The sequence below is a fragment of the Propithecus coquereli genome, unplaced genomic scaffold (assembly GCF_000956105.1).
Source record: "Propithecus coquereli isolate 6110/MARCELLA unplaced genomic scaffold, Pcoq_1.0 Scaffold480, whole genome shotgun sequence".
NCBI classification, from domain to species: Eukaryota; Metazoa; Chordata; class Mammalia; order Primates; family Indriidae; genus Propithecus; species Propithecus coquereli.
This window is the reverse complement of record NW_012150619.1, coordinates 1,436,441-1,461,448: the sequence shown is the minus strand read 5'-3', so window position 1 is coordinate 1,461,448 and position 25,008 is coordinate 1,436,441. Positions and strand designations below refer to the sequence as shown.

The 25,008-nt window shown below is 46.9% G+C and overlaps 1 protein-coding gene across 1 annotated transcript in view; it reads left to right on the top strand.

Annotated features, from left to right (window-relative positions):
• Nucleotides 1-1,646: 1,646 nt before the first annotated feature.
• TBC1D22A (TBC1 domain family, member 22A) overlaps nt 1,647-25,008 on the top strand; it is a 355,619-nt gene continuing 332,257 nt past the window's right edge. The window contains exons 1-3 of the mRNA XM_012655585.1: nt 1,647-1,871; nt 22,454-22,510; nt 23,499-23,836. Of these exons, the coding sequence (XP_012511039.1) occupies nt 1,810-1,871; nt 22,454-22,510; nt 23,499-23,836 (457 nt within the window). The 5' untranslated portion in view covers nt 1,647-1,809. The remainder of the gene's footprint in view (nt 1,872-22,453; nt 22,511-23,498; nt 23,837-25,008) is intronic.

Genomic DNA, 25,008 nt, shown 5'->3' with positions numbered 1-25,008 from the left:
TGCTTGAGTCACTGCTGAACTGAGCGGACAAGTCTGTGTCCAAAACCAATCTTAAACTTATGCTGCAAACATGCTCACTCCTCATCTTCACGTTTCTGCAGTGGTCCCAGCAATCCTTGCTTAGCTGGACCTTCCTGAGCTCTACAAGGAGAGGACCCCAGAAGAGTCCTTAGGGATCCAATAGGTTTTGCCAGGAATTCTCTGGAGACTCCCTGAGGCTGTGTAAGGACAAGATCCCAGGAGAGTTCCCAAAGCTAGGCAGCAAAGGAGTGCTGAGGATCCACTGAGGTCGTGTCTGGAAAGGATCACCAAAAATCCATTGAGAGTGCCCCAGGGAGGAGATTCTGTGACAAACGGGATCCCTGGAGAGTTCCTGTGGTTGTCATCCCTTTAACAAGCATTTATGGAAGGCTCACTGTGTCAGGTGCTGAGGCTGTCACTGAGGAAGAGATTAGAATAAGACAGAGATCTCGCCTTGCAGTATCTTACAAGCTAAGTGTGGACACATATAATCAAAATGCAGTCAGGGCAATGTTGCAACGTGTGTACAAGGAGCAGTGGAAGGCTGTGCTCTTAGAGACAGGGTATAACACTTGATGTTATGAGAGCTGAGAGAGCCACTAACTCCGCTCTGTGACAAGAGGGTAGAGTGTTGAAGGTATGGTTGGCATGTAATTCAGATAATGCATGTAAGATACCTTTGTATGATACCTTGCATATAGCAAGTACTAAATCAATGTTACCTATCATTAGTAAATGAAGAGGCACAGAAAACTCTTAATCAGAGAATATGTATAATCACATTTTGTTCTAAAAGTGAACTGGCAGTGGTTTGTCAAGGAGCTCCCTATAGTATACTGAAGCTCCAGCCTGAACAGTCTCTGGTCCCTTTTTCATCTAATATCCACAAAAATATAATGCAATCCACGTAAGTAATCTCAAGTTTTCTGGCAGCCACATTAATAAAAGAAATGTGAAAATAAGTTTAACAACACATTTTATTGAGCCTAATATATACTATAATTACTACAGAAATTGCTAATTTTTCATATAAAGTCTTCGGAATCCGTGTGTTTTCCACGCACAGCACACCTGGCTCAGACCAGCCACGTTCCAAGGGCGCGATGGCCGTTCGCGGCTGCAGCCCAGGCGACTTCCTCATGCCGCCGTGCTCGACCGCTCTCCCGGGAAGCCTGGCCTAGTCCCACTGCCCCTTGTTCCCTCGGGAGCGCTCCACGCCTCCTTGTAGTCATGTCTCTCACCTCACTGCACTGTGAACACCCGTCCACTGGTATTTACCGATCCCCGCGCAGCGCCGGCGATGCAGCCTCCATCTGGGATGTTTCGAGCTTCCGGGTCGCCCTGTCGTGGGTCGGGACGGCGTCTTGCTTCCTTTTGGTCTAAGCCGGCTCCCAAAAAGCGCTCAATAGAAGAAACCAGAGTCACAAACGAAGCCTGACGCGGTTTCAGAATTGCTGAGCTCGAGGCTCCAGCGGTTCCAGGGAGCCCACGGCCAGCAGCATAACTCAGACTGCAGGTCGGGCCCAGTGACGCGCGCGACGCGCGGCGTCGCCCTTTAATGCCGTCCGGCGCCCTGCGTAGCACGTCACATAGCACCTGGGACGGAGGCGGGACTTCCGGGCGTGCGCAGTCACAACTTCCGGAGGGAGGCGGAAGAGCCTTCAGGCTCTACGCTCGGGAGTACCGGGACCGCTGAGGGGCCACCCGGGGTACAGGAAAGGGCCGCTGGGAGCAGGCCGGCCGCACTCAGGGTGTCTGGGCCGCGAGTCTGAGGGATGAGGAGGGGCCATGGCCAGCGACGGGGCCAGGAAGCAATTCTGGAAGCGTAGCAACAGCAAGGTCCCAGGCAGGTGGGTGTGACAGGGAGGGCCGGGTCGGGGTCAGGGGTCAGAAGTCAGATGGCCGCGTCTGCCTGCTGGGCTGAGGGTGGAGTCGGGGTCTGGGAGGGTAATTTGGGCGCTGAGGAGACTGCTGGGCGGTGTGAGGGGTTGTTGGGGGGTCTGGAGGGTCCGAGTGTGGGATCTGGGAGGTGACAGAGGCTGCACGTAGGAGCGCGGGAGGAGCTGCTGGCAAGTTTTTCCAGAGACTGGCTGGCTCTCTTCTGAGAAGCTCCTAGGCTCCGCTGGGCAACTGAAAGGAACTGACATGGGTCATGCTGAGAAGTTTGGTGAAGTCAGGAAACTGGCGGGACCAGGCTGCGCCTGCTGGGGAGATCGGTTTCTGCAGGAGGTGTGGTGGTTTTGACCCACTTGATTTGCATTCTTGTCTCTCTTGGGGGCGGCTGCTTTTACCCTGAGCGTGGAAGAGGGTTAAAGGCTCCCTGTGAGTTTCCTTGCTTCCACTTTGTGGCCTCAAAACCAACTCCTATCTTGTGTCAGCATCAAGAAGCAAACTAAAAAAAAAAATTTTTTTTTAAATTAAGTGCCTGAAATGAGCTGGGTGTACCCTAGAAACTGTACAGGCTTGGCACTGAGCGCCAGCCAGAGCCCTAGGGAATGAGGAGATGTTACATGGAAAATACCTAGGATAAAATCAGCCACTGGTGAAACAGATTAGAGAAATGCAAACTTCCAGATTTCAAAACATAGTTCGTTCTGTCTTGAAGCTAAAGTCTAAGATACTGAAAAATAAGAATAGTGATATTAACATAATTCTAAGAATCATTCATAAGCACAGTAAAATGCTTTGTACTCCTGTGTTTCATAATGAACACTATTGCTTGTGGGTTAAAATTGTAAACTTTGGAATTCACTGCATCTAGTCAGAAAAGTTTACTTTTCAGAGTGATTTGGGAGTTGGCAGGAGTGAGTTACTAACTGCTCACAGTGACTTTGAAGAGAGTCATCAAAGGTGACCAAAGACCCTATTTTACACTTGATTGTGCTTGATTTAAGAACAATAAGAGCTTTCATCAAAACCAGTGTCAGGGTCCAGGATGAGGTGAGCATCCTGGAATGGTGGAGGGCAGGTGGTCCTGCTACTGACAGGAACAAATGCTCTAGAGTATAGAGTCCAGGGAAAAGGAGCTACATGACAGTGTAACTTTTATGTGTTGCTTTTAGATCTTGAGGTTTTGGTTCTCCATCAGTCTAAACTCTAATCAATTCTTAATCAACTGAGATGTGAGATTAATAGAGCTGCTGTGTGGAGTTACAACAGGGAATAAACTTTTGGATTGATGACTGTGGTTCTTGGTAATTTGTCCTTGCACTGGATTGAATAGTGTTCCACCCCGAAATTCAAGTCCATTCAGAACCTGTGAATGTGACCTTATTTGGAGATACGGTCCTTGCAGAAGTAATCGAGTTAAGATGAGGTCATGCTGGTTTAGAATGGGCCCTAATCCAATGACTGTTGTCTTTATAAGAAGAAGGGAATTTGGACACAGAGGGACAGACACAGGGAAGGCGGCCCTGTGAAGACAGAAGAGGAGATTGGGACAATGCACTTACAAGCTGAGGAAAGCCAGAGATTGCTGGCAGGCCACCAGCAACTAGAAGAGTCAAGGATAGATTAGGAAACTAATGCAGTCCCAACTTTGCTCTGTGAGATCCTGAATTACCAGTGACAGACTTTTCTTTTAATTTTGACGCTGTGCTGTGTCTTTAGCACTTTTGAGAGCAGCTGCCATGTTACACCTATAACGTTGGAGTGGAGTCTTGGAGAATTGTTAGAGGCCATCACTGAAGAGGGCAGGAGAAGGAAGGAAAGGTTGGGCCCACCAGAGAGGCCTGTACAGCCTCTATGTGTTTCCTCTCTATCCTGTGGTGCTTGCCTCTAGCAGTGCTATTTCAGGCGACAGGCTGAAACTCTTCCCTGAAGGAGGAGTTGCAAAGGTATGCCCTTTTCTCTATCAGCAGTGGTGGTCACTAGCCACGTACTTAGTCTTCCCCTACACAAGCACGGTGCTAGCAGAGGTCCTAGCCAGGTTGCTGTGCCTTTGCCAGCTCTTTCAACTGTTTCCCATGATTGTTTTATTCTTTTCTGAGTGCAGTCCTCAACCCAGGGAAACTCAGGAGGAAAGACTACACCCAGCACAAAATACAAGACTGTTAAAGGACCTTTTAGGTAGTTCAACCCTTAATTCCTTATGACAAACAATAACAGCTGATGTTCATTAAGCGCTCAGTATTTCCCCAGCACTATTCTTGGTGCCTACAGGTGTTATGTCTACCAGTGTTTTGTAATTTGCAAAGCACATGCTTCTTCCTCCAGCCGTGCTCACTGAGTTAGGCTTGGTTTAAAGCGCCTTGGTTGTTTCCCCCGAAATGCTGTGCTGAGAAGTGTAGTGTTTTTGCATGCTGCATAGGGCCCTGTGTAACCTGACTGCGGCTCCATTGTTTGGCTATGTCTCCTACCTGTCCCTGCTTTGAATTTTTCCCTCAGCAGTGCTGTTGGACTCGTAGGTTCCTTGTTACACCATGCTGTATGATGCCTCTATTACTGGAATGTTCCTTTTCTCCCTTTGGCCTAGCTTACCTTCTTCCTTTTTTTTTTTTTTAACTTTTCAAAATTCACCTCCAACATACCTCCTCGAAAAACATTGCCTGTTTTTATGCAGTCTGAACTAAAGTATTACCCTTTTATGCATCAAACTCAGTATTGTTGATATGTGCTTGTTTCCTTCACTAGTGAGCTCTGCCAGTTTAGGGAATGTGCCTTACTCACCTTTGCATTGCTAGTACTGATAAGTGGTGGTTGATCCAAACTGTCTTTCACGTTAGCCTGTAGAGAATAAATGATTTGGCCAAGGTTATATGCTGCACGAGAGGTGGTCTTACTAGTGGACCCCTCTGTTCTGTGTGTAGAGGGTTTTTGGTTTTCAGGTTGCATGTCTGGCTGATGCTTTCTTAGAAATTTCTTTTATGGATGAACCAGGATGTGTAGTACTATGGAAAGACTTAAGACTAGGAGTTGGGTGGTCCAGATTTTACCCTTCTCTTTCTAGTAATATCTGTGTGACATTAACCAAGTCATGTCACCCCCAGGGCCCTCGGTTTCTGTATTTGTTACATGAGAGGGTTGTGCTACACCTAAGTGGCTATGGTGAACAGGGGGGGATTTGTTTGGCCTGGCCTGATTCTCTTTGATGAGAAAAGAAGAGGCCTCTAGGATAAATTCTGTGAGTGTGATAATTTTTTCATCCAGCAAATATGTATTGAACCCATACTATGGAGTGGGAGAGCACAGTATAACTAAGTAGAGAGTTAACTATTGGAAGGTGATTGCTATAAAAATGTAACGCAGGGAAGAGGGATGGATAAGTTCAGGGGCAGGTGCGGTGGGGAGGGCTTCATGATGGTAAGGTGGCCAGGGAGCCCCTCACTGAGAAGGTGACATTTGAGGAAAGATTTGCAGGAGGTGAGGGACATCCCCTTGGTAGCTGGAGAAAAGCGGTCCAGGCAGAGGGGCAAGCAAGTGCACAGAGCCAGGCCTGGGCGTGGGGCTGGTGAGTCCGAGGAGAGAGCAAGGGGCCAGTGTGGCTATAGCCCAGGGAGGGGAGAGTCCCAGTGCATGAGGTCTGGAGGGTGGCGGGAGTAGGGTCTCGTGGTTGCAGTGAAGATGTGGACTGTTACTCCCTTTTTTTTCTTAATTTATTTTTCGAGGCAGGGTCTCACTCTGTTGCCCAGGCTGGAGGGCAGTGACTCGATCACAGCTCACTGCAGCCTCGAACTCTTTGGCTCAAGGGATCCTCCTGCCTCGGCCTCCTGAGTAGCTGGGACTACAGGCACATGCCACCATACCTGCCTAATTTTTCTAGTTTTTGTAGAGGCAGGGTCTTGCTGTGTTGCCCAGGCTGGTCTTGAATTCCTGGCCTCAAGTGGTCCTCCTGCTTCAGCCTCCCAAAGTGTTGAGATTATAGGCATGAGCCACTGTGCCTGGCCTGTTAGTCTTTTATTCTGAGTGAATGGGAAGCCTTTGGAGGGTTTGGAGCAGAGATGTGGCATGGGCTACCTTAGGTTTAACAGGATTACTTTGATAGACTGGAGGTGTCGGGTTGGGGGAAGGGCAGAAGCAGGGAGACCAGGTAGCGGGTGGCTGTAGCATCCAGGTGAGGATGGCATCCAGGTCACGGAGGTGGTGAGAAGCAGTAGGTAGGGGATAAGAATCAGGGAAGGTTCAGTCTCTGGCTTTGGGGGCCTGTTCTTTCTTGGGCCATTGGCGCAATTGGCTCCTGAAGGGCTTGCTTTCTGGGGTTGCAGTTGGAATTCTGGCCACACTTAACTTTAAATGCCAAGATAAAAATCACAGCACACTTGGTTTGAGAACACAGACAGCCTTTTAGTGTGGATCTGATGTTTGCTATTTTAGCTCAGCGCTGCCTGGCAGGGTATGCTCTGCTGACAGAAGGGTATGCAGGCAGCTGGGGTATGTGAAGGACGATATTTGAAAGTGGGATGGCAGCAAGAAAGGCCTAAATTGAGTATGGCAGGGCTGCGGGTTCTTTGGATAAAGCTGGAGCAGAGGAGGGTTCTCAGTGTCGTGGCTCTGACAGCTTTTAGTGTACACTGCCAGAGCCACTGGCATCTCTGAGCAAATGTGACAGTAAGCTCAGCAGGCCACCATCCGTCCTCAGCTGAAGGAGAGGAATTGTTGGGGGATAATGAATGCATTCAGAAAACAGTTATGAGCGCCTTCTCTGAGCCAGGTACTGTGCTGAGTGCCGAGCAAGCGGACGTGGCCCTCAGAGGCTAGAGGACCGTCGCAGGTGGGAGACGTGTAAGCCTGCCATGGGGGTGCAAGTGCAAGTGCAGAAGGCAGTAGTCTGGGGATGCTGGCAGGGTCGCAGGGTCCTGCGTGGGTAGAGTGGTCACATCTTCCTGGCCATGGAGCAGGAGCCAGGCTGGCTGCAGAGGTGCTGGGTGGGGTGTCAGAGCAGCCCTGCCAGGCAGCCCTGTGCCCGGGAGGAGGGGCATGGAGGGCTTCCAAGGTCGCAGAGCAAATTTGGGTCATGGTCTTAAGAGCCAGGAGAAAGCGTTGAAGGGTTTTAAGCAGGGAGTGGTGTGCTACTATGACACTGTTTGTCATCCCGGAGGAGAGGGCCAGAGAGGAGGCCACGGGCGGAGGTGAAGACAAGGGCGGAGGCCGTGGGCTTAGAGAGGAGTGGGCGGGTTCAGGGCGCAGGTGGCAGGTGCGACTCACAGGGTTCACTGACAGGCTGGGTGTTGAGGGTCGAGATGACCACCAGGGTTCTGGCCTGAGGGGATGGGAGTGTGGTAGGAAGAATAATGGCCCTCCAAAGGTGTCTGCGTCCTCATCCCTGGAACCTGTGAGTGTGCCATGTTACATGGCGAAGGAGATTAAGGTCGCTAATCAGCTGACCTTGAAATGGGGGGATTGTCCTGGATTATCTGGTGGGTCCAGTGTAACCACACGAGCTCTTAAAAGTGGTTGGAGAGATTCGGCATGAGATGGACTTCATCCGCGGGTGCTGGCTTTGCAGATGGAGCATGGGACCATGAGCTAAGGAGGGCCGCACGGCCTTTAGCATCTGGGAATGGCCTGCTGACAGCTGGCAGGAGCAGGCCTGGGTTCTTCAACATGAGGATCTGTCAGCAACACCGGAATGAGCAGGAAATGAATTCTCCCCTCAAGCCTCCTGGAAGGAATGCAGCCGCTGACACCTGGACTTTAGTCCTTGAGACCTGGGTGGGACTTCTGACCTCCAGAACTTTAAGATATAATTGTGTTGTTTTAAGTCACTGACTTGTGGTAGTTTGTTACAGCAGCCTTAACGAGTTGGGGAGTGTGCCCAGGGCTGTCCAGTGGCACTTCCCCAGCAGAGTCTGCCCTTGACTGTGGACCGGAGGACCTCGGTCAGTGGCCTTGGGGTCACTGAGTAAATGCTGCAAAGTGCGTTTTGTCCCAGGAGACTGGAAGTAATCTCAGAGGGTTCTTCCTGTGTCCTGCGCGGGTCCAGGAACTAAAGGGAGGCCCTGCCTCTTTTGTCAGAAATCTTGAGCTGCTGCCTCTGACCAGCTTGCCTTCTTTTGTTTTTATAAATCTGTATCTATCTCCTTGTGTTTTAGAAGTGGCTGTTTATTTGCTAAGAACCCTCACTCCGGTGTTTGGTGTTGAGAGAAGCCCAGGAGTTTGTATTCCGGTGGTGATTGTGTGTCCGTGGGGGTTGGGTTTCTCCTGCTGCCGTTTGTGAGTGGAGATGCTCTGACCCTGACGAGGGCCTTGCGAGTGCGGGGTCGGGGTGGGGGGAGCTTTTGCTGTGTACCTAGTAGTTCCTCTCCTTGTTTTTTTCAGTGGTCACTTTTCATGTTACTAAATGTCTCTTATTTTGTCCAGAAACATTTTGAAAAATAAACAATGTGAATCATATTTTTTTCCTCTTACGTATTTGTCTAATGCAGCAAGTCTAGACTCTTGGGTTAATTTTAAGTGAAGACAAAAATGATTAAAAAAATGAGTCCCTGATGATTGTGAATTATTTTCTAAATAGTGTGAGCAGGAGGAAGTACCCCATCTTCCCCAAGTATTCTTAAGGAACCGTGGGAGGTCACGATGGAAATGAGGACACATCCTGTGGCCAGCTCATCTTTTGTTTTTGTTTTCCCCGGACTGCCACTGTCTGGCTGGGATGGGGGGGAGAGTGACATTGCCCCCTCCTTTCCGTCTCTGGCAGGCTCAGCGTCTTCTGCCTTCCTCAGCGTGGTCCTTCATCCACTGAACACAGCCGTGTGGAGATCTGCTCCATGCAGACTCTCTGGGCGCAGTGGGGAGTCACGGGTGGGGAATGTCACTGTGCTTGGCCCTGGGAGCACAGCGTGACTGACCACGTGGGTTCTTTCTCCTGAGGAGTCCAGGGAGAGTGTTGTTGACAGGGACACTCCCAGAGCAGGGGTTCAGTGCTGCGCTGGCGGTGCAGGGGTGGAGTCGCAGAGCTGAGTGGGCGGGGCCTTGGAGTGACCCTCACACTGGGTTGTTTGTTGAGTGCTTACCTTGGGCCTGCACTTTATACACAGCCACCCATTTAGTCCTCACAGCAGCCGTGGGTGGGGGGTACTGAATGGTCCCTATTTTCCAGAGGAGGAAACTTAGAAGCTGAGTCACTTGCTTAAAGTCACACGGATTATAAATGGCAGAACTGGGGTCGGAACCTCAGGAGTGGGTGTCCAGAGTCTACCGTTAGCCATCTTAGCATAGCCATATCATCCGTGCCCTGCGGCCTTTAGCACGGAAACCGTTAGAGAGCTCACTCACCCACCGGCAATCTGATCCTTCTGAAGGATGGTTTGTGTGGGGGCAGGTCCCCCAGCATGCACCCCTGATGTCTGAACTCAGGCTGCTGCCTTGCTGGGCCTGCCTGGCCTCGGAGCCCTGCTGAGCTCAGCCTGAGGCCTGGCTCCCCAAGGCTGGGGGAGAACCGCATTCCTTGAGCTTTGACTTTGTGCTTTGAGTTGGCACTTTGACTTCTGTGTCTCCAGGCAGTTCTTCTGGAGTTGTTCTTCACCCGGTGTTCCCTTTAGGGAGGAGAGGCAGAGGTGTCAGGAGGCCCAGAGGGAACAGGGAAGCCTGGGCTCTTCGCATTTCTGGGGCCCTGTTCTATGGGGAACTTTCATTTTGAGTATGCCCAGATGTTTTGTTCTCCCCCTCTGAAAAGCTGTTTCTTCTTTTCTGGGGATTAACATGGAAATTCCACCCCGAGTGCTTAGGGTCATGAAGGGGCACATAGCGATCGGTGCGTCCGGTTGGTTAGAACAACTATGGAGTCTCCCACTGCAGTGGATGGGAAGGGCTGAGAATGTGGTGGGCCCCTTAACGTGGGGGCGGGCTTGTGGCTGAGAGTTGGCCGTGGTCCCTCCTGGAGGCATGTGTTTGAGGCTCCTGTACCTAGAGGTGGACGATGAGGGCAGGAGAGAGTGTGATTTTCCCTCGTGTGAAGAAAGGAGGACTGAGGGCTTGGCTGGGGGCGCGGAGGTAGGGAGTGCATGGAAGAGTCTGCGGGCATCTGCGGGGGGCAGCAGGAGACGAGGAGAGAAAAGTAAGAAGGGCTCAGTGTGGTGAGTCTGGAGCTGAAGTCGGGCAGGGAGAGAGTGAGCGAGAGGCAGCAGGAAGGAGAGAGAGGAGGCGGGGCTGGGTGATGGCAGGCTGCTAGGGCGGGGACTGTCTGTACAGGGCTGCATCGCTTAACCATGGACGTGTTCTGAGAAATGCGTCGTCAGGCGATTCCGTCCTTGTGGGAACATCGTAGAGTGCTCTTGCACAGACCCAGCTGGGAGAGCCTGTGACACACCAAGGCCGTGTGGGAGCGCTGTCGCTCCTGGGCCCCACACCTGTGCAGCATGTGCCTGTGCTGACTGCTGTGGGCAGCTGCGACGCAGCGGTAGGTGTTTGTGTATCTAAACATGGAAATGGCACAGCAAAAATGTAGTATACAGGACAAAAAGTAGTACAGCTGTGAGCGGTACGGTGAGTGGAGCTCGCTGGGCCGGAAAGCAAGTTGAGTGCGAAGGCCCAGGGCCTTACCACGCACCGCTGCAGACCTCGCGAACACTGCACACGTGGCCCGCACCAGATCGTAAATTCTTCTTCTGTCTTCAGTAATAAACTAACCTTACCTTACTGTGACTTTTTTACCTTGTAAAGTTTTTAATTTTTTAAAACTTTTTGACTCTTTTGTAATAACAGTCTAAAACATATTATACAGTTATACAAAAATATTTATGTCATTATTATGTAAGCTTTTTTCTATTTTAAAAAAAGTTTTTCCTTTTTAAGCTTTTTTGTTAAGAACTATTTTTTTTTTTTTTTTTTTTTTTTAAACAAGGTTTTTCTTTTTTCCCCGGGCTAGAGTGCCGTGGTGTCAGCCTAGCTCACAGCAACCTCAAACTCCTGGGCTCAAGCAATCCTTCTGCCTCACCCTCCCAAGTAGCTGGGACTACAGGCATGCGCCACCATGCCCGGCTAATTTTTTCTATATATTTTTGGTTGTCCGATTAATTTCTTTCTATTTTTAGTAGAGATGGGGTCTTGCTCTTGCTCAGGCTGGTCTCAAACTCCTGAGCTCAAACAATCCGCCTGCCTCGGCCTCCCAGAGAGCTAGGATTACAGGCGTGAGCCACCGCACCCGGCTATTAAAAACTCTTAATAAGACAAAAACATACATGCTAGCCTAGACCTACCCAGGGCCGGGATCGTCAATATCACTGTCTTCCACCTGCACATCTTGTCCCGCTGGAAGGTCTTCAGAGGCAGTAACAGGCAAGGAGCTGTCATCTCATATGATAGCAGTGCCTTCTTCTGGAATGGCTCCCGAAGGACCTGTCTGAGGCTGTTTTATGGTTAACTTTTGTTTTTTTTCCATAAGTAGGAGGAGTACACTCTAAAATAACGATAAAAAATATAGTACGGTAAATACATAAACTAGTAACATAGTCGTTTATTGCCATTGTCAAGTTTATGTACTGTACCTAATTGTATGTGCTGTACTTTCATTGACTGCCAGCACAGTAGGTTTGTTTACGCTGGCATCACCACAAACACGTGAGTGATGCGTTGCGCTATGATATTACGACAGCTGTGGCATCACTAGGTGATGAGAATTTTTCAGCTCCTTTATGATCTTATGAGACCACTGTTGTGTATATGGTCTGTCATTGACTGCAACGTTGTTATGCAACGCGTAACTGTACTTCTCCATGTTAGACATTTCAAAATACCTCTGTTTCCTTTATTTATTTTTTTAGAAACAGGGTCTTGGTCTGTTGCCCAGGCTAGAGTGCAGTGGTGTAGTCATAGCTCACTGTAACCATGAACTCCTGCGCTAAAGTGATCCTTCTGCTTCAGCCTTCTGAGTAGCTTAGTGGGGATTACAGGCACTTGGCATCACACCTGGCTAATTTTTTAAAAAGTTTTTTGTAGAGATGGGATCTCACTGTGTTGCGCAGGCTGGTCTCAAACTCTTGGCCTCAAGTGATCCTCCTGCCTCTGCTTCCCAAAGCACTGGATTACAGGTGTGATCCACTGCACCTGGCCTTCCTTCACATTTTCCAAGTTTTCTGTAATAAACACACATTGCTTTTGTTACGAGGGAAAAATATATCGTAAAAATGCTATTTCTAAGACCTATTTCAAGAGATGTCCATGAAACAGCTCTTCATGTGGCTCAGAAATATTGCCTAAGTCCCTGCTGGGTTCTCAGTGCTCTGGGGGCCGTGAGAAGTGTGACAGGAGACAAAATCCAGTCCCTGTTTTAGGAGCTCATGGCCCACTGGTGACATTGAGTCGGTGGGAGCCTTGCAGGACAGGGTAAGACTTACTGCCAGGAAGAGTTGTGTGGGTGTCAGTGGGGGGACCCAGGAGACCCTCTTTGGTTTGGGTCTGTGAGGCCATGTCTTTCTGCAATTGACTCCTTGGGGCAGACAGGAGTTTCAGATTATGCTGTGGGTGGAGGGGATGGTATAATAGAATTGTTTACTCTTGTAATAATGGTTTTCACACATTTTTCTCCAAAGCCCTCTAAAGTTAATTTCCTTGGAAAACTAACTTCTGAATATATTTTATAAATCTGGGAAGCATCACTATGTTTTAGAATGAGCCTAATGATAAATTCAGTTGCCAATTTAGTTCATATTTCAGAAAACCGCTATTGAACCCAAAGGGGGCATTGAGTAATGACTGTGCTTGGAGAAGAGAGGTTGATATGCCATAAACGGAAGTTGACTAAATGATTTGCCTGTTCACATCATATATCTCAAATACAGAGAAGCATTTAATCGTAAATGTGGTAATATAATTTTGCATTTGTTTTATGATGCTTAGAACACTGCAGCTGGATTTATTTCTTTTCCACACTTTTATTTTCTCTCACTCTTCACTATTTCCCTCATTGCTATTTTCACCCACTGCTATTTAACCTTTAATTAAAAAAATAAAACCAAATCCATTCTGTTCTGGTACCATCTGTTTTGTTTTAAAGGCAGCACCTTGATGTAGGGGCTCCAGATTCAAACCAGAAAGTTGCTCTCCAGGATCTGCAGGAGAGAGCTGCCTTCTCGTCAAAACCCAGTGGCCTTGCAACACTGGACTCCAGTCACACCTTACTTCTGGGCTTCTGACTTGCTACTTACTTCTGGAAAGATTTCTGTGTATGGCGTGAAAAGAATGGGGAGACTTAGAGTTTCTCAGGAATGTGTCCTTGAGGGGTCCTTCATGTTTTGACCCTTCTGGAGAATGAGACAGTGCTTCAGGAGTTGTGTCTGTGTCTGATACCTACACATCTCACCTTCCCAGAGCCAGAGCAATCTTTACAAAGTTAGTAAAACATTAGTAAAAAAAAAAAATCAGTAAAAAGTTAGTAAACATTTCAGACACTCAGAAAGGGTAGACTCACATGTTGTACCTGGAACACTCGTGTGTCTCCATCCAGCATGAGAAAGAAGACATTGCACACGGGCAGTTGAGGCTGCCGCATTCTCTGCCTGGACCCAGCTCCTTTCCCCGACCCCCTGATAATCACTATTCTGAATTTTGTATTTTCACTCCTACGCACGCTGTGGGAGTTTTTGCCACTCGTGTATGTATCAAAAAATGATACGTAGTATCATTTTACATTTAAAAATGTTTATAAAGGATGTGATACTGTGTGTATTCAACTTTTCAATGTCCCATTTAATGAAATTTACATTGATTCTGGTAGCTCTAGTTCATTCCTGTCTGCTGGGGTTAGATTTCATTGTATGTGTATATTCTAGTTTGTTTATGCATTGTTCCATCAATAATGGGCATCTAGATTTATCTAAATTTTTTTTTCTTTTTTAGTATTACAGACATTGCTGAATCTGTCTCCTTATATGCTTGTGCAAGAATTTTTCTAGGTTGTATGTCAAGAAGTGGAATTATATCATGTGTATCTGCTTTTCTTAAGGAGTCACTAGGGTTCTTTTTAAAACAGTGGATTACTGCTGTGTTTTAAAGTAGTATAATTTATAAGAAATTTATTGGTTAATATACTTTTTTAAAGAAAGATTTTGTTATCTGAAATGAGGTAGCGGGTTAGTCGCCACTTACTCTTTTAAAATAGCTTTAGTCAAAGTTTGTTTTTCTTTTTAGCTGTGCAAGACTGAATAAAAATGCAATTTTGATAAGATAAAATGAGATTCTGTTAGTCTGAGCCTGAACTTTGTTCGAACATTTTCTGCTCCATAAACACATTTGGTTTACCTGTGAAGAATTAATGCGTCTCCGGCTGTCCTGGGAGGGAAGGGCCTGGGAGGGAAGGGCCGTGATAAGCTGCAGAGATGTTTGTGAAATGACACCGAAGTGGTGGGCAGTGGGCCCCCTGTTTTGAGCTATATGAATATACTGGGAGAGGATAGCGGAATGTAAATGTTCACATAAAGATAAATCGATAATATCGATGACTGCTGTTTGTAGGTCACTGCACAACATCCAAACTGCTGTCTTATGTGGCCATCTCATCTTGTATACATTCTTATTCCCATTTCTGGGATGACGAAGCTAAAGCTCAGATCAATTACTTGGTTAGAGCTATGTCAGCTAGTAAGTGTTGGAGCCGGGCCTCAAACCTGGACCTTTTGATTCTTAAACCTTGGGAGCTTTTACCAGCGTCAGGGAGGCCTCCATGACATTTTAGGAAAATGACATGACACACAGGCTGTGCTGATCTAAACTGGCTATATGCTTTTTTAGGGGGGAGGGCAGTGGCGAATATAGCAATCGTTTGATTCTGCTCGTGGATTCTCTGGGTCAGAAAATCAGGGCACCGTGGGGACAGCTCGTCTCCACTCTATGATGTCTGGGGCATCAGTAGGAAAATTCGAAGGCTGGGCCTGAAATCATAAGGTGGCTCGTCCCTTGCCTAGCGGGTGATTCAGGCTATCAGCTGGGACCTCTGCTGGTGCTGTTGGTTGGAATGCATACATGTGGGTGTTTCTTGTGGCTAGTTCGGGCTTCCTTGCAGAACGGTGACTGGGTTGAGAGAGAGAGAGAGAGAGAGAACCCAAGAGAGCCAGGCGGAAGCTGTATTGCTTTTTAAAAAGTTACAGCATCTTTATTGAGGTCCAGATACAACATAATTCACCCATTTAAATTCACATACAACAGCATTCACCCATTTAAAGTATGTAATGCAGTGGTTTTTAGTATATTCAAAGAGTTGTATAACTATCACCATAGTCAATTTTAGAACATGTTTATTACCTTGGAAAAGCCTTTGTACCCTTGGAAAAATCCTTGTACCTTTTAGTTATCACCCCCAGCCTCCCTCCTCCCATCCCTAAGCAACCACTAATCTACTTCCTGTCTCTATGGAATTGCCTATTCTAGACATTTCAAGGAAATGGAATCATATGGTATTTTTTTTGTGATTGGCTTCATGCACTTAGGCTAATGTTTTCAAGGTTGATCCATGTGGTAGCTTGTATCAGTACTTCTTTTTTATAGCCAAATATTCCATTGTATGGATATGCCACATTTTGTTTATCTGTTCATCCAGTTATAGACATTTGAGTCGTTTCCACCTTTTGGCTGTTATGAGTGGTGCTACGAACATTTCTGAACAAGGTTTTGTGTGGATGCCTTTCATTTCTCTTGGGTATATACTACAAGTGGAATTACTGGGTTAAATGGAAACTCTATATTTAATTGTTTGAGGAATTACTAGACTGTTTTCCAAAAAGGCTGTACCATTTTTTATTCTCACTGGCAACGTATGACAATTTCAATTTTCTGTGTTTTTGCCAACATTTGTTACTGTCTATCTTTTTAATTTCAGCCATTTGGGACATATGAAATGGTATCTCATTGTGGCTGTGGTTTCCCTGATGACGGTGAGCATCTTTGTATGCGCTCCTTGGCCATTTGTGTATCTTCTTTAGAGAAATGGTTATTCACATCCTTTGTCTTTTTAAAAATTGGTTTGTCTTTTTATTGAGTTTTAAGAGCTCTTTATGTGTTCCAGATACAAATTCTTTATCACATAGATGATTTGAAAAGAATGTTTTCTATTCTATGAGTCTTTTGATTTTTTTAGGATGTCCTTTGAAACACAAACATTTTTAATTTTGATGTCTAACATCATTTATTTTTATTGTTTTCGGTGTTATATCTAAGAAGCCATTGCCTAATCTGAGGTCATAGAGATTTACTCCTGTGCTTTCTATTAATTAAGAGTTTTTATAGTTTAAGCTCTTTTATATTTAGGTCTTTGATTTTGAGTTAATTTTTGTATATTGTGAGAAGTTTTTAGTTTTGATCAATTTTGATGTCTGACATCATTTATTTTTATTGTTTTCGGTGTTATATCTAAGAAGCCATTGCCTAATCTGAGGTCACAGAGATTTACTCCTGTGCTTTCTGTTAATTAAGAGTTTTTATAGTTTAAGCTCTTTTATATTTAGGTCTTTGATTTTGAGTTAATTTTTGTATATTGTGAGAAGCAGGGTGCAACTTTATTCTTTTGCATGTGGATATCTACTTGTCCTAGCACTATTTGTTGAAAAGACAATTCTTTCTTCTTTGAATTGTCTTAGCATCCTTGTCAAAAACCAGTTGACTGTAAATTTGAGGATTTTCTCTGGATTCTGAACTCTATTCCATTGACTCTGTATTTCTCCTTATATCAGTACCACACTCTCTTGATTATTGAATCTTTTAGTAAGTTCTGCAGTCTGGACTTTATGGATAGCATTTTGATTACTAATTCAGTTTCTTTACATGTTATATGTCTATTGAGATTTTCTATTTCTCTTTATGTTGTATATGTCAAGTTTCAGTTTGTGTCTTTCTGGGAATTTGTCCATTTTATCTAAGTTATCTAATTTGTTGGTGTATAGTTCATAATATTCTCTTACAATTCTTTTTATATCTGTAAGGTTGATAATGTCCTCTTCCTCATTTCTGATTTTAGTAATTTGAGTCTCCTCGCATTTTCCCTTAGTCAGTCTAGCAAAAGGTTTGTCAGCTTTGTTCGTCTTTTCAAAGAACCATCTTTTGGTTGTGTTGGTTTTCCTTGTTGTTTTTCTAAGGCCTTATATTTGAAACCAGTAACCAGAGCATCGGTTTTCGGTGATATACCCAGAGTCCTGCTGTGATTCTGGGGGCTGCCTCTTCCTTCTCTTTCTGTCAGAGTGGCCGGGGCCATGGCGAGTGGGGCACCTGCTGCTCCCTCCTTCACCAGAACAGCTCTGCTTTTTGGCATTTCCGTGTAAAATTTATTTTGAAAAGTTGGTTTACTGCTAAAGTACGCCCTTTCACACACACACAAAACCCCACAGAACAAAGCTGGAGCCGCATTGCATTGACATTGGTATATAAAGAACAATCCTGAGAGAAAATAAAGTTGCAAAAATACATACATAAAAATGATAATATAAACTTTACAAATATGCAGAATAATACTATGTGTTGCCTAGAGATCATAACTCTTCAATAAAACTATAAACACTTGTAGGGGAATTAAAAATGTCAGCTTAGGCCGGGTGCGGTGGCTCACGCCTGTAATCCTAGCCCTCTGGGAGGCCGAGGCGGGTGGATTGTTTGAGCTCAGGAGTTCGAGACCAGCCTGAGCAAGAGTGAGACCCCGTCTCTACTAAAATTAGAAAGAAATTAATCGGACAACTAAAAATATATAGAAAAAATTAGCCGGGCATGGTGACGCATGCCTGTAGTCCCAGCTACTCGGGAGGCTAAGGCAGAAGGATCGCTTGAGCCCAGGCGTTTGAGGTTGCTGTGAGCTAGGCTGATGCCACGGCACTCTAGCCAGGGCAAAAGAGTGAGACTCTGTCTGAAAAAAAAAAAAAAATGTCAGTTTATGCTTGTAATCCCAGCACTCTGGGAGGCGGGAGGAGGATCGCTTGAGGCGAGGAGTTCGAGACCAGCCTGGGTAAGATAGTGAGACCCTGTCTCTACAAAAAAAATATTAGCTACTTGGGAGGCTGAGGCAGGAGGATCGCTTGAGCCCAGGAATTCAAGGCTGCAATGAGCTATGATCATGCCTGTACTCTAGCCTGAGCGACATCAAGACCCTCTCTCTTAAGAAAAAGTTAAATGCAGGTTAGTAGGTTATCTCTGAGTAGGTAGGTAGAGAAGTAGAATTAGGGAGGATTTCAACTCTATTATATGACAAAACACTAGGATTTCATAGAACTAAATCTCTGTGTGATGTTTGTGTGGTTATGCCTTATGTTATGTATGTCATTAAGCTGGCTTTGCAACCTGCTAGGTATTTGTAACCTTGGGCAGGCTATATAAGCTTTCTACCCTCAGTTTCCCCATCTTTAAAATGGAAAGAATAATCATATATGCCCCATTGGGTTGTGAAGATTAAAGGAGTTAACACCTCAAGAGTTTAGAATAATGCTAAATCTCTGTTAGCTGCTACTGTTAGTCTCTGTGTTTCGTCGTTCGCAGTATTCCATGTTGAGAAAGAGACAGGAATGTGGGGCAAATGTGGAGGCTGTTGAGAGTGGTTGCAGCTGAGCATGGGCACACAGTGTGGTGGCCACAGGTTGTCCCTTCACTTTTCTCTGTTTCATTCCTTTGGTAAAAGCATCCAACCCCAACCCCCACTGGGACCTCCTGTGGTCCATGTCCTGTGGTGTCCTCTGCACCCAGTACGGTACCTGCCACATAGGAAGTACTTGCTGGTTGAGTGGAGGGATCAAAGCTTTGCTTTCGGGTTTCTTTTTCAGTTTGGGGGGTCATGTCTTACTAACCCTGATGTATGCAGAAATAAATGCGATGTTTCAGTTTGGATATTTACTTTAGGATTTTCTTCTGAAATCATATAATTCTCTTGGGAAGGAGAAATCAACAAAGCCTTCACGGCGCTAAACCCTTTTGCATTTCCATGTCTTCTCTGGGTCTCCAGTCTTCCCTTGCGGAGTGAGGGGCTGGCCTGGGCTCCAGGACACCCAGGGAAGGCCTGCATGTTTCTGCTCCCTGCAGTGACAGGCCCCTTGCCGCCACTTTTGTTTTCCCAACTGCCCACCCTCTCCTTTGCCCTCAGATCTGGTGCGTGCTGTTCTGTTTGCCTGGAACTTTTTGCCTGCTCCACTTTTCTTAGGTCTGAGTGTAAGTGATTTTTTCTCAAGGAATCTTCCTTCTAAGAATGTATTTCTCTACTCCCATGGCACGCTGTTGTAGGAATTATCATAGAACATTGTCAGTGCCAGTTTATTTTTTGCTTTTATAAGTAAACTGTAAGGACCTGAATAGCTTGGACTGTATTGTGCTTATCTTTGCCTGCCCAGTACCCTGTCACAGAGTTGGTATCACACAAATGTTTGTTAAATTTTGCTGGAAAATTTTTGGGTATAAAAGTAAACATTTGATGTCATTAAAATACTGTGCTTCAGGCATAGGAATGGAAGACTGAATAGAAAATGAATCGAAAATTGAAAAATGACCCAATGTAATATTTTAATGTATAGTAAAGATGATATTCTCAAACCAGTGGGGAAAAGCAGAGATTATTTAATAAATGGCATTGGAACAATTGTTTATTTTTTAAAAAAAGTTTCCTCCTAAATACTGTGTAATAAAATAAAATAAATTCTAAGTGGATTAAAAACTTAAGGTAAAAAAACGAAACCTTAGAAGCATGAAACTAGCCCGCAGTTGAATATTGATGCAGGCTCAGAAGAGGTGGATCTTTCCAGGCATAGCCCCCAAAGTAGAACCATGCATAAAGGATAAAAGAATGATTTAGCCTCCCATAACCAGCAAAACAGATGTGCCACCTGTATTCGTTTTCTATTGCCACTCTAAAAAATTACTGCAAACTTACTGGCTTATAACAAATTATCTTAGAGTTCTGGAGTTCAGAAGTCTCATGGGCTAAAATCTAGGTGTCAGCAGGGCTGGTGTCTTCTGGAGGCTCCGTGGGAGAACCGCTACCTCGCCCTGTCCAGCTTCTAGAGGCCGCCCACGTTCCTCGGCTCGTGGTCCCTTTCTCGAACTTCAAAGTCTGCAGTGTTGCAGCTCCCTGACCTTCTGTAATGATCACATCTCCCTCTGATCATAGCAGGGAAAGTTCTCTACTTTTGAGTACGTGTGATTAGATTGGGCCCACGTGGATAACTCAGGATGTTCTCCCCATCTCAGGATTTGTATATTTAATCACATTTGCAAAAGCCCCTTTTGCCATGTAGGGTGACATAGTCACAGGTTCTGGGCATTAGGACGTGGACAGCTTTGGTGGGGCTGTTACTCTGTTGAACATACAGCCTGAGTGACTGAGAAGGACTCTTCTGTTTACAAAACAGTTTTTACAAATTGATAAGAAAAGGGTGAACACCGTATTAGAAAATGGACAAAGGGTAGGAGCAATTTGCACAAAGAAGAGATACAAATGAGCAAAATTTAAAAAATACTGTTCAGCTTCACTAATGAGCAAGAAGGCACATCGCCAACATTGAGACCCCTTTTCCTCTGTGAAATTAGCGACGATTTGTGATCTCTCAGACATTGTTGGTGGGAATATGAACTGCTACTCTGGCAGTACGTACCAACAGCCTTTTAAAAGGCATGCTTTATAGGCCAAACCTTTCATTTCTAGGAATTTATCCTCAAGAGGTTATCATAGTTGTGTGAAAATATTTGTCTCCAAAGATGTTTATTATTTTTTTATAATCACAGACAATTTCAAATAAGCTAAATGTCTCAAAATCAACATTGGTTAAACAAATCGTGTTGTGGCTATATGATGGGACAGTGTGACATTAGAAGTGATGTTGTCCAGGGAGATGGCGCAGGCCAGTGATGAGTTAACTGGTGCTCATTCCATTCTTATGGTTCTTAAAATATTTTGAAATAATTATAGATTTACAAGGAGTTACAGAGAAATGTATAGGGAGATGTGTACACTCATTATTATGCTTTTAAATTTACATATGCTGCTCATATTCTTTTTATGTATCAAATAATACATATAAAGTAAACATTGTTTAAAGTGAAGAGCAACCAAGTAATGATATGGGGAAATAGTAATGACCTGTTACTAAGTAAAGAAGGTAGAATTTCATTCTTTTTCTTTATTTTTTTATGTGTTTTTTTAGAGACAGGGTCTCGCTTTGTTGCCCAGGCTGCAGTGCAGTGGCCCAATCATAGCTCATTGCAGCCTCCAGTTTCTGGGCTTGAGTGATCCTCCTACCTCAGCCTCTGAGTAGTTGGGATTACAGGCGCACACTGCCGTGCTCAGCTAGTTTTTCTATTTTTTGTAGAAAGGAGGTCTTGCTATGATGCTCAGGCTGGTCTTAAACTCCTGGCCTCAAGTGATCCTCCTACCTCAGCCTCCCAAAGTGCTAGGAATACAGGCGTGAGCCACCATGCCTGGCTTCATTCTTTGTATAAACATGAAAACATTTATGTTTGTTTGTATCTAAACACCTCTATCTGTGTTTATCTTTACATACAGACAGACCCTCCCCTCCCCACTCCCACTAAGGTACCAACTCAAATTGTCAACGGTGGTTAGTTATCTTTCCCGTGCGCACTGGGTCAGTTAGGCAGTTAGGATGTCTGACAGTAGTGGCTTCAACAAGCAGGGATTTGTTTAGTTCACGTACCGGGGAGCTGTCCAGGGTTGGGCGGCAGCTCAGCAGAGCCGTCCCAGACCCATGCTCTTTCCCTTCTTTCTGCCCTACACCCTGTATGGCTGGCTTTATCTCTCACGCAAGATGGCCAAGGTACTCAGGTGTCACCTCTGTGTTCCAGCCCAGAAGAAGAGGGAGAAGCTAAGGCCAAAGGGGTGCTAGCTAAGCCTGCCTTCTTTTATTAGGAAAGTAAAATCTCTATTTATTTCTCTCTGCCCTGTGCTGTGCCACGTGGCTCCCCCCGCCCCTGGCTGAAACCACCCAAAGAGAAAGGGGTTCTGGGTAGAGGTTGCTCAGCTGGCCATGGTGTCTGCCACATGGGGTATTCTGTTTCCATCTGTTTTCCAAATTTACTAGGATAAACAAGACTTTTATAATAAAACCATTAAATTGAAAAAAATTACATTAATCTTCTTTTGTAATTCTGCATTTGATCGATAGACAAAATGATACCAGGTAAGAATTCCTAGATGGGCGTTTCATCATCAGATTTCAGTCGGTCTGTGAAATGTGGTCCATGAGCAGAGGTTACAGTCACTTCACTGTGCTCCCAGAAGCCCTCGTCACTGGGGTGGGTGCTGGGGGGTCTGGGTGCTTGTGGGGCTGGGCCCCCCGCTCTGAGGCCTGTTCTCAGCCAGGGGCTGAATGCCCTGCTTGTGTGTGGGCCGTGGGCTTGTGTGGTGCCATTTATCCCCCCTCGACGGGGCCCTCAGGAGCCTGCAGTGGCCGGAGGGGATCTGCAGCACGGACCGAGAGCCGCTTCCAGAGTTGTGTGGGTTGCCGGCCTGGCGTTTGGCTGAACTGGTGAGGGCTCTTGGGAAGCTGAAGAAAAGCTCATTTGTTCTCCTGTTCTTTCTCGCTAGCATCCAGCACGTGTATGGAGCCCAGCACCCGCCCTTTGATCCGCTGTTACATGGCGCGTAAGTGAAGTCCTCACCTCTCTTGGCTTCTCAGCGCTGATCTGAGGAGGGTAGTGGCGACCGCTCTCTTCCTGCTTCACGCCAGCTCCCTGGCATTCCCAAGGGAGGAAGTGGTTTCTCATTCAGCAAACACTGATCACACAGTTGCTTTGTGCGAGACACTGCTCGCCCTGTATAGCTCATCCTCCGGTGGGGGCGGCGGACATGGGGGCCATAGCCCCATACAGGGGAAGCAGGGGAGCCACCCAGGAGAGCCAGAAGCTGGCACCCCTTAGCCAGGGGCAGCTTGGCTCTGGGGCTGTTTGTGGCAGCTCCCTGTTTCCCTCTCTCTCTCGCGCACTCTCCACCTGGCCGTTGAGGCTTGCTCTGCCTTGTGTCCGGGCCCCTCCACCTGGGCAGGAGGGAGTGGCAGGTGTGGGACCTGGCCTTGTGCTGGTGTGGCCCTGCAGGACCGTACCTGTCTGACAGGTTTCCTGATGTGAGGTGGGGCCGATATTGCATGTTGTCATATTTTGGGGGACTCTCATGTAAATTATACTGTCTACAAATCCATACAGCAAAGGTCTGTGTTCTCTGCCCAGTCTCTCCTGCCTCCACCCCTCAGCTGCTGCTGTAGGAGCTTTGCTGAGAGGCCGGGAACACGAGGATGTGCTTGAAGGCTCTGGCCGAGTGACTTGGGGGCGTAGGTCGGTGCACTGTCACCGTGCAGGACAGTGCCTCCTTGTAAATTGGTCCTGTCAGGTGGCGGAGGCTGCTTAGCGTGACTCTCCCTGGAGACTCCTTTTCTGTAACTGGTCCTCACGAGCTTTGCCTGCTCTCGTGTTGGCTGTCTCTATAAACTGCCTTTGCTTTTTCACTTCACTATCAGCTAGATTGAGGTTGAAAACTTTCAAGTGTGTCTTCGTGTCTGGGATTGTTTTCTGGGCGGTTTCGGGGTAAAGACCGAAGCCTCCAAGTGTGCGCAAGTAAAGACTCCTTTGCGTTGCAGCTTGCTCAAGGCCGCGCCCAAGATGCCGACCACACCGGTGAGGGCCAAGAGGGTCAGCACCTTCCAGGAGTTTGAGAGCAATACCAGTGACGCCTGGGACGCCGGGGAGGATGATGATGAGCTCCTGGCCATGGCGGCGGAGAGCCTCAACACCGAGGTGGTCATGGAGACGGCCCACCGGGTGTTGCGTGACCACAGCCAGCGGCGGGGGCGGCCCGCGCTGCAGGAGGCCCCAGGGCCAGAGCAGAGGCTGAAGCCTGAGGCAGAGCCACCTTCAGCCCCAGCTGACCTGCGGCTGGTGAAGTCTGTCAGCGAGAGCCACACGTCCCGTCCTGCAGGTAGGCTGGGGAGGACTGAAGAGATGACGTGTGTTTCTGGCAGGGCCGGGAAGGGTCAGCCTCACTGCCCTGACTCACCGATGGTGCTGCAGGCGAGGATGCCCTGACCAGACTACGCCCCCTGCCCACCCTGCTCTCATGACCACCCAGGTTCCAACCCCACTCCCCACTTCTACTTTGACCCCTGGCACTTGCTACCTTCTAGCGCACTTCGTGCCCCCTTACTGGTTGTGTGTAGTTTAGCATCCGTCCCCTTTACCAGAAAGACTTTCCACAGGACAAAGACTTACATCCGGTTTGTCCATGGGGTTGTCCCAATCCTGTAAACAGTGCCTGGCCCACGGCACATACTCATGAAAAGACTGTGTGGCTTCCATCACAGACAGAATGTGCCTCTGATGCACAAAGAGCGAACATCACAAAAACAGTCTGAGGAGCAGCTGCTGAGCACCTGTGCAATGGATATGAAACACAGACATAATCCCTCCCTTGAGGGGGTTATAATATGAACGTGGCAATTCCAAAGTCAGACTCCCACCCCCGACAGACCCACATGAGCCCACGTGGTACACATCCCTGGCAGGAATCACCGGAAGCTGCCTGCAGGGGTCCAGCCCTCCTCAGCTAGAAATGTCACCCCTGAAGCCGCCAGCTGCACTAAGAGCTGTGGTGCTTAGGAGGAGACAGGGCCTTCCCAGCCCTTGTGCGCCTCCATGGCCCTCTCACAGCCAGCCACGAAAGCCAGGTGTCCTGCATTCCGTTTGGAGGGGAGACGCGTCTGGAGGAGGCCAGCTGGTGCAGCCACGGCCTCGTCACTACCTCTCTCCGAGGCCTCCCAGGGGCTAGGGTGCTTCCCCGTGTTTACAGATGAGAGGACCCTTACAGTAGCTTCCTTGTGGACAGTTGAATTTGGTGTTTGTAGGAAGGGACGATTGCCGGAGGTTTCTATTCACTATCTTGCTCTGCCCCCCTAGGTCTAGTTTTTTTTAAAAACACTTTCCAGGAATTGATTAACTTCTAAAATGTTACAGTTCTCATTAGGTGAGAATGCTATGAATTATTTCATTTGATCAATTTTCATTTTGGAATCTAATAAATTTTAAAGTTTTTGAACTTAAAAATGGAAGTCTAGTTATGGCTTTTGCAAGAGGCTTGACAGTCTGGTGACTGAT